The sequence below is a fragment of the Uloborus diversus genome, chromosome 4 (genome assembly GCF_026930045.1).
Source record: "Uloborus diversus isolate 005 chromosome 4, Udiv.v.3.1, whole genome shotgun sequence".
Taxonomy (NCBI): Eukaryota; Metazoa; Arthropoda; class Arachnida; order Araneae; family Uloboridae; genus Uloborus; species Uloborus diversus.
Genome location: NC_072734.1, coordinates 67,187,664 through 67,197,622, shown reverse-complemented (window position 1 = coordinate 67,197,622; position 9,959 = coordinate 67,187,664). Strand labels below are relative to the sequence as shown.

At 32.2% G+C, this 9,959-nt stretch overlaps 1 protein-coding gene across 1 annotated transcript in view; it reads right to left on the bottom strand.

The window, feature by feature from the left end:
- Positions 1–596: 596 nt before the first annotated feature.
- The window catches only part of LOC129220393 (SEC14-like protein 2), a 56,282-nt gene continuing 46,919 nt past the window's right edge, over positions 597–9,959 (bottom strand). Inside the window, exons 10-13 of the mRNA XM_054854807.1 lie at positions 6,621–6,719; positions 5,976–5,983; positions 3,465–3,765; positions 597–1,924 (exon numbers count right to left, since the gene is read on the bottom strand). Coding sequence (XP_054710782.1) covers positions 1,818–1,924; positions 3,465–3,765; positions 5,976–5,983; positions 6,621–6,719 — 515 coding nt within the window. The 3' untranslated portion in view covers positions 597–1,817. The remainder of the gene's footprint in view (positions 1,925–3,464; positions 3,766–5,975; positions 5,984–6,620; positions 6,720–9,959) is intronic.

The window sequence follows — 9,959 nt, the reverse complement described above, 5'->3', positions numbered from 1 at the left end:
TTAATTAAGAGATTTATGCATAAATCTATTTTAATTTAACCCACTACAAATATTTTAGATTCCTAATAGTGTGAGCTGAAACTAAAAGCTATACGAATAGTCTTTGAAATGTGTAAATTATTCAAATTTGTCTCATTAAACAATTTCTAGAAGATTAAAATACAGCTATTTTCTTAAAATGTTTTTTTTAGGTCTTTTTATTCTGAAACTCAGGGGTTTATAAGGAAGTTATATATTTAGAGCTATACCTTAATTTGAACTTTTTAGAATTTTTTGCTACTTTTAAAACTGAATTGAAAGTCAACAAATCCTCATGTTTTCTCATTGATAAAAATATAACTGAAAAACTAATTGATAATTGGAGAAAAAAAATCCAACATCCAAATTACTGCAATATATTTCTTAAAGGAATTAAGTAAATATATTTTCTTTTTACAAAAATAAAAAGTACCTTGAGGGTTTTTTTTTTTCGATTTTAAAGAAACTTACTTCAAATAACTGATTTTTTTAATGAAGATATTTGCACATAATGCAAATTTGCGATAAGGGGCCATTCATTAATTACGTAAAGATCCCGGGGGGGGGGGGGAGGGGTTTCAAAAATCTCTACATACCCTTACTTTGAGGGGAGGGAGGGGTCAAACCCATTCTTATGTAATATTTTCCTAATCAATATTTTATATTAGAAATTGCGCGTTCAAGTGGTTTGGAAGAGATATTTCATTTGCTTATGGAAGGTAAAAAATGCATTAGAAGGAGCTGTTTTTTACTTGTTTTATAAAGAATGTATAGTGTAAAATATAATTAAAGAATTGCGCTATTCATGGTATGCTTTATTTTTAATATTAGTATAGCATCATATAATATATTTGAAAAATAAGAATTTTTGATTTACGTTTACTTGAGAGTTTTAGTGTCGGTAACTGATCCTTTTTTAACATTTTATTATTTTGTAAAACGAAATGGAATCTTACGTAAGCAGGGGGGGAATCTTACATACCCTTACATAAGGGGAGGAGGGGTCCAAAAATGCCAAAATCATCCTTACGTAATTAATGGATGGCCCGTAAACATAGAATATAATGGAAATTGCTTAGGAGGTAATCTTTTAATCTGTGGCACATCCTCCTCTATCTAATGCACAGCTTTTCAATACTAAGACTTGAAACATCTTTAATCCATAAGTTTCCCTTTTCATTCTGTGCTGCTAAAAAATTGTTTAATGCTCTGAAAATAACGATTTATATTTTTTAAAAACATTGTAATATCAAAAAAAGAAGCCTTTTTAAGCTATTAAAAACAATATTGAATCAGTTTATTTGTAAAAAAAAAAAATAATAATAAAAAAATAAAAAATAAAATAAAATAAAAATGAGGCATTTGTTAGACTTCTCTAGATAGTGTTTTAACACAAAATTCATAACAGTTTCAAGTTTGTTCCTGCCAAAATAATTATCTTAAAAAAATAAAGTTACCTCTCTTTCAGTAAAATAACCTATAACACCTCTTCAAACAAATGATACAAATGCATATTTTACTGTACAATTCAATATATACAATACATATTTAATAAATTCTAAGTAAACTTTATACACTCAACTTAAATCCTTAAGTAAAAAAAAAAATGTAAATATAAAAAAAAAAAACTTTTCAAAGTTTTACTCACAATAAAGACACAAGGCACCTAAACATTTTTCTTTTTTAGAAGTGCAGGAACTACAACATTGGAACACGCCCAATAACAGTAATATGAACATGGATAAACATACAATAATGAGAGGCAACAAAAGTTTGAAAAAGAGTATAATATTTCCCATTTACTCATATCCAGGATTTCTGCCATTTTTTGGAGGGATAACTTGGACCTGATACAAAATATGCTTACTTCGGCACCAACTAAAAGAGTTATCGAATTTCAAAATATCTGAAATTTTAGAAAACAAAATATTAGTAATAAAACTTAATTTTGCCAAAAATATCTCACAGGAAGAATGAAAGGTGCACATCTATAATGATAGCCTATTATGAGACATGCCACTTTCATTCTATGTGTACAATATGTTTATTAATTAGAAATTCAAATCTATCTCACTATAAGTTTTAAGGTATATAAGTACAGTAAAATCCTGATTAATCCGCGGAATAGGGTGGCACACTAACCGGGGATAATCCGCTAGTTAGGTAAAAATGATCCAATAGCTTAAAAAGATCAATAACACTTGTATACGTGAAAACAAGAGCTAAAACCAATAGGCTATGTAAAAAATTCATGCAAAAGCTGAAAAGGAATAGCTCATTTTTGCAAACGGGTTGCACACATATACGAGCATATCATGCAAGCAGATTAACTCGAACAGATTTAGCTAGGTCACACCATTAAGGCATAGGGGAGGAGAGAAGAATTTTACAAGACTGGTCAAGTCACCCATTTACACACATAATGTAGGTAGATCTAAAAATCAATATGTAGAGCACTAAAAATCACTAAGTACAGTACATCTAAAAACCAGTAAGTAGTGTAAATCTAAAAATGAGATTCAAATTGGTCAGCTTTTGGTAATCTTAAAAGGTTTGATGTCATTGGAAGGTAATTTTTGGTGGTATCAATGACTGGAAATTGGCGACGGAGATACAATTTTGAACTTTATGAATTTTTTAGAGATATTGATATTTTGAAATTACAGAATGAATTCGCTTTTGGAAAGTTAGTCACTTAAGGATTGTGTCTACTTCCATTTTGTGCATGACCAAAGATGGCGTCAACGTTTTTCGGCAGCCACTCTTTTTATTGCCAGCGTCATTTTTATTCAAGAAACATCGATAGGAATGAAGATTAAATCTCATAGAACAAAATCCCCTGGTAAAAAATTGAAAAAAAAAAAAAAAAATTTAGCTGGCCAAATTTGGGAAATTCCCTGACATTTTTAACTATGTCATTCTCCCTGATAATTCCAGGTTTTTCCCAGAGCGTACGAACCCTGAATATTGCTTTTAATCCAAAATTACAGTTTAGAAAAAAATAAAAATTTGCAGTTTTTCTTATACACCATGATTAATATAGTTAAGAAAAGTAATTGTTCAACAATCAACATATTATTTTACACTAAAAACATACATGATGATGGAAACCTTATCTTTACGCAAAGCATAAAACAAAATCACATATTATCTAACCATTATAACATATTTATAAATCTTAAAAAATTATTGAATAGTAAGAGAACTTATCTTGATTTTAAAAGTAAGCTGAATGGATTCATCTATTATACGGAATATATTATGTGTACATATTTTTTAACCTTATTTATTTGTAAAAAATCAGGAATGATTTGTGTTCCTTCTGTGGTTCATATGACACTATTAAGCAAGTATTTCAGCAAATTAAAAATCAATCAGACAACATTTCATCACAGACACAGTCCAAATGTCTTAACAGTTAATGCAAAAAGTGTAAAATAACTTACATTTCCCTGGTTTGTCACACACGATCATGCCATCTTCAGGCACTAAATGACAGTTAACACGCTGTAAAGGTACTAATTCTTCTGCAATGCCACCTTCAGGTCTAAACCACACACTAAACCCAATATCATAATTTTCTGTCTGGAATTCCCATTGCAAAGTTGAACCAACATCAGAAACAGTTAATTCAACAGGGAATACAGATTTCTTATCAACAGTTATTTTTGTCAAGTCAGATTCTGTAGATAATCGACGACTCGGGGCAGTGTAGTAGGAACATGGGACTTGACCTCCCATACAAACCTAAAAATTACATATATATTTTTCATAAATTAATTTAAATGTACAGATTTAAAAAAATAAGATTAAAGATTGTACACATGAAAATAATATTTAATATCAATTTAAATCAAATAATACTTTCAACCTATGAAAACTATCATGTAATGTTAAGAATTTCCTAAGATAGCTTTTGCATTTAATTCCATCATTAGTATTTTTACATTCTTCATAGGTATTAGGTTTAAAAAATTATATTTTAGTTTTTCATGGTATTAAAATTTCTAAGTATTTAAAAGAAAAATATTATTAAAGATTTTAACATATTAAAATTAAAAAGCAGCAAAATATGGTGTAAAAATAGGAAAATACGTTGGAGGGGAAAACAAACAATTAAATAGAAATATTTAGTAGCTAAAAATTGAACAGTAAATTACCCTGTTTCCCACACTAGTTGTCATGCCAGAAAATTTGAATTTAAAATTTCTTTTAATGACGTAATTGTATTTTTATTTATTAAATAGCTACTATGTTAAATTCTTCATGTAATTCAGAAATATTTTGATTTCAGGACAACAAATGTTTGCTTCGTTTTAATGCAAGCTTTTATAAAATTAGTTTTGTTTGATCACATTTTTCTCATTAGAATAATAAAAACAACTTTTTTAATTATAACATTGTTACAATATTAAGTACTTTATTAATATTAATACACAAAAATCACATTATTTTTAAAGCTTAATATACATTATATTAAATTAAAAATCTTTACAGACTTTGTTTTTGCCAGATAGGACTAATATCAATAAAAATCTGGTAAACCCCAATAATACAAATACAAAAGTGACGACCAGCAACAGGCTCTGGGTTCAGCTAAGCTGGTCCTAATGGCCCTCTTAAAACTATCAACTCTCTTGCTCATTATCACCTCTTCTGATAAGCTGTTCCAAAGCTCCACTACCCTGCTAAAATAATATTTTTTCCTAATATCCATGTTAGCCTGAGATTTAAATAGCTTAAAACAATGACCCCTTGTCCTGTTTTCAGTGCTAAACTTTAGCCCCATAACATCTTTCATTTTAATAAATTTAAACAACTGAATCATGTCCCCTCGGTCTCTTTCCTCAAGACACATTTTTAGCATTCTAAGCCTGGAATCGTAGTCTAAATGAGAAAGTCCATTTATTAGCCTTGTAGCCCACCTTTGAACACTTTCCAATACATTAATATCTTTCTTAAGATAAGGAGACCAAAACTGAACAGAATACTCCAAATGAGGTCTTACCAAACTTCTATATAAGGGCAGAAGAACTTCTTTAGATTTGTTTGAAATAGATCTATTGATAAACCCAAGCATCTTATTGGCTTAGTTACTAGTTATGCCGCATTGTTGGCTTAACTTTAAATCCTGACTTATTAAGACACTCAGATCAGTAACTTTTTCTGCCTGACTAATGACTGAACCTTGCAAATAATAACTTGTACTTATTTCCATGCCCTAAATATAGCACTTGACATTTCCCAACATAAACAGCCATACCCCATTTATCAGCCCACTCCGTAATATGATCTAGATCCTCTTGCAGCTGATTTCTTGTTCTTCATTTTCTACAATCCCCATAACTTTGACATCATCAGCAAAACAATTTATGTTTCCACAAATATTTTTATGAATATCGTTCATAAAAACAATGAACAAAACAAGCCCTAACACTGATCCTTGAGGAACCCCGCTTAAAACCTCACTCAATTTAGAATAATTTCCCCTTACAACTACCCTGTTTCCTTCCGGTCAGCCAGTTTTTTACACAAATGATAATTTTCCCTCCTATTCCTATATCAGCTAACTTGCTAAGCAGGGCAATGTGTGGTACCTTAGCAAAAGCTTTTTGAAAATCAATGTAAACAAGAAGTACTGGCTTCTTATTGTCTAAAGCCATGGTAACTTTGTTATAGAAATGTAGTTAATTAGTTGCACAAGATTCACCTCTCCTGAAACCGTCAGGAAAACTAGTCAATAGATTATTACGTGAAATAGATTATTAGTCTCTAAAAAATTTACTATCTTAGATTTTATCAATGTTTCAAAAACTTCGCAAACCACCGAGGTAGACTCACAGGTTCATAATTTCTCGCACTCCCTTAGACCCCTTCTTGAAGAGCAGTGTAATGTTAGCCAGCTTCCAATCCTCTGGCACTGTCACTGAGTTAAATGAAGCATTGAAAATATTTACAATTACATCTGCTAATTCCTCTGCACATTCAACTAAAATTTTTGGACAAATATTATCTGGTCCCGGAGCCTTAGTCTCTTTAATTTTTTTCAAACGAAGTAAAACATCATCCCTGGAAAACACAAAATCCTCAAGCTGCATAATAGCTTGTGTCTTGATAGAGTCAACTGTTGAGACACAGTTGTTGTTTAACACTGGAAAAAAGTTATTAAGAACATTTGCAATATCCCTATCGTTTTGGATTAAAATTCCGTGCTCATCAATCAGTGGCCTATAATGACTATTTCGAACTTTCCCCGAATTAGCATACGCAAAAAAAAAATTAAGATTCCTGTCTATGGTATCTGCCAGTCTTTGCTCCAACTCTCTTTTCTGAATTCGTACCAAATATTTAAATTTATGCCTTGCCTTACAATATTGGGGTCTATCAGCACAGTCACCAGTTTCTTTAAACCTATGAAAAGCGGCTTGCTTGTAATTTAGAGCGTCTTTAGTTTCCCTGGAGAACCACATCCGCCAAATACAGAAATACTGTATAGATCTAAATGCTCCAATAAGCAGAACACACTACTAGTTCCTCTTACATTAGGTCAAAACATCAGTACTTTTTATTGACAAAAAGCTTGAGGTTAAAAAAGAAAATACTTGCCAGAGGATGCCCTTCAGGATCAGGTTTCGTACCAGCCCACTGAGAAGGAAGTTCACTTGGATCAATATCTTCAAACACAGCACTTTTCCACGTTTCTAGCAGCAATATATAAAAATTCAAATAAATTGTGATCTTCAATGTATTAAGAAAATTTACATAGGTATTATACTAAAAATTTGGTTGCTTGATGAATTTTACATGTCAAATAGTGATTTTTCAAATTAAGAATACAGGGTGCAGCAAAAAAACCCGACAAGCAATGTTTCATTCAACTTTATTAAAAATAAATAAATAAACAAAACACAACAACAGTAATTTGAGTAGACTTTTAGTAATCAAAAAATTTAATTGCTTTGAAACTGGCCGCCGTTTGCTGTTGTACAGAAGCGAAGCAGCTTATTGTAATTTTCAGAAATTAACGGTAAGTCTTTTACCTTTCACCTATCTTATTCCCACTGAAGCAATTCATTTAGAGAGTCCAAACTTTTGTGTGAGTTAGGGCAGACCGCAGACTCTAAAATAGGCCATACATTGTAATCCATGGGATTGAGGTCTAGCGAGTAGGTGTCCACTCTAAAGATATCATATCCGGAAAATCCACTTTGCATCACTTTCGTCTTTTTGGAAATGTGATCTGGTGTGAAGCTTCTAAAAGCAACATACAGTCTGCATTGCCAAAGTGCTTATTGACTCACAGAAGTACAACAGCTTCTAAAATGCCCTGCTGGTGAACTTTTTGATTCATTTTAACGCCCTCCTCAACAAAAACCAGAGATTTTTTTTTGTCACTTGTGCAAATTCTGCCACACACCAAGACCAACTTCGGATTTTGGCGATGTTCAACATTTGCCAAGAGGCATGGAGTGTCTACAGACCAAATCCATCCTGCTCAGAGTTATGAGCTGGTTGAACTGTAAAGAGCTGCTCATCAGTGAAAGGAATCTCTCCCCGCGGTGACTTGCGCCCAGGGCTGTGGAGTTGGACTAATTTTGGGGTGTCGGAGTCGTTCGAAAACATGCCGACTCCGGGTTTTTTCCCTTTAATTTCCAGACTCTCCTTGCATTATTTAAACAACTGACTACCAATTAAATTTATTGCATGTATAAAAGATTACTAATAAGAAAATAACTGTCATTGTGATAACCAGCTGGCTTGAATGTTAACGAACTTTCTGTAACAGCTACCTACGCAGTGAACTAGTTTGTATATTTTCTAACTTTATTTAACTGATAGCAACTGTCAGCAAACAGTTTTGTTGCCTAAAATTTTCTATTCACTTTCAAATAAAAATAATAACTTATTTTTTACCTCAGTCTCAGTTATAAAATAGTAAAAGGAATGTATTTATTGCTTGAGCAAGTCGGGAAACTTCTGAGGATGCTTGGTAAATTCAAATAAGTGTTGGCATGAAAGCATAAATCCAAAAGATCCCAAAAAATATAAATGCGTTTTTAAATCTAAAGACTTTATCTAAAAAAGCTTGGTTATCACTGAATAATGCAAAATACAATTAGTACATGATTCATTTGTTACAACACTCAATAATTGTAGTTAATCCTAAAATCTTCATATTAAGGTTAATTCTGAAGCTGCCAATAAAATTAAAAATTGAGCCAAGAAATGTAGGTATAATGAAAGCTATTCGTACAAAGCTGTATACCACCACATTTTGTGTAAAATTTACTCCAGACATACAAATACCCGACCTCTCTCCGCAATATAGTGCAACATTTCTGTTGAAATTTTCAAGATGAAATTTAAGATTTAGTATCAGGGAATTTTTTTAGAATTAAAGTATTTCAATTTCTGAGGTGTCACCCACCAGTGGGCGTCTCCCAGGAAGTGTGTGTGTGTGGGGGGGGGGGGGGGGGGAACTCCCCCTCAAAAAACGTTCTCTGACTTAGCAAAAAAGTTTCTTTCCCCTCAAAACTCTTTCTCTCACTCTTCTCTGTGCTTTCAAAAATTGAAAGCACAGGATTTGATTAACATCTATTTGTTAAACATTAAATGGGAGCAAATTAATCCTTTTGAATTTCTTTAAAAATGGGATTTTAAAGCAATCTCATTTTAGAAATCGCAACTATTGGATAATTTAATTTTCAAATTGAATTTCTAAGGTTGTATGCATCTTAGGTTTACAATAAAATACAACGCGAAAATTTCATTAAAAGGAATTAATATTTCAATCTCTGTTTGGGGTTTTCCCCCCTTCCTATGAGGCGAGGGGGACTCAAAAAAATAAATAAAAAAGCCAGTCGGACGTTTCAAAATCCTGGAGTCGGAGTCGGCTATTTTTCTTCCCACTCTGCAGCCCTGCTTGCGGACCTGTCTCAAAAGTGTTTGGCATCTTAAGAGCAGCACGAGCTTGTTTTCTTCAGAAATAGGCTGATGGTTTTTGGAAATTGTAAAGTATTTGTCTGCAGGGGCATGCATGGGGGGGGGGGGGAGAAGGGACACCTGTTGGCCACGACCCAATTCTGAAGGGGGTCGAAAATTTTTAAAACTAGGGGTAAACAATATGGAGGGGGGTCCAGAAATAATAATAATAATAATTCTGATCTCTTTCAATCTATGACTCAATTTATTGTTAATATGTACAGTTGAATAAATAATAATTATAGCACTGAAAATAATAATAAATAATGTATTATTCGAATGTAGGTCTTTCTCCAACGCTGCAGGCAGTGCAGAAGTAAAGGTTCCCAAGTGGAAACCATAGGTCAGCACCACTTTAACAGATCAACCAGTGAAAAATGTTTTGCAAGCCGAAGCTGGGAAACAAAAATCTGTGAAAAGGAAATTGTCTCTAACAGAGAAGAAATCAACAGACACAAAGACAAAAAAAAAAAAAAAAAATGCGAAGAAGTGCGTCCTAACAGTGCATTCTTCGAATGAAGATGATAAAGACTGTTTCTGCATAGAGAGTGCTAAACCATACTCAGAATCCAAAAAACCAACTAAATAGCTTCAATGCCATAATTGTGACAAACGGGCACATGACCGATGTGCTAAGTTTGATAAATTATATGCTTGTAAAAATTGTAATTTGCGGACAATGATTATGATGATGATAGTTTATCAGAATAAAGCATTAACGAAGTAAATCTGTAAAAACAAAAAGTTTTTGATTTTTAGTGTGATTAAGAATGTTTAAAATTATACCAGAATAAACCACAAAATGTGTAAAATTCATTTTAATACTAAAATATAATGCCAAAAATAACCCCATATAGTGTAACAACATGCCCGGTGGTGGGGTAAGTTGTTACAACCTACATCTATTCAAAAAACTTGAGATATTTGGGAGTAGTGGCTTCTAATCCTTTTTTAAAAAA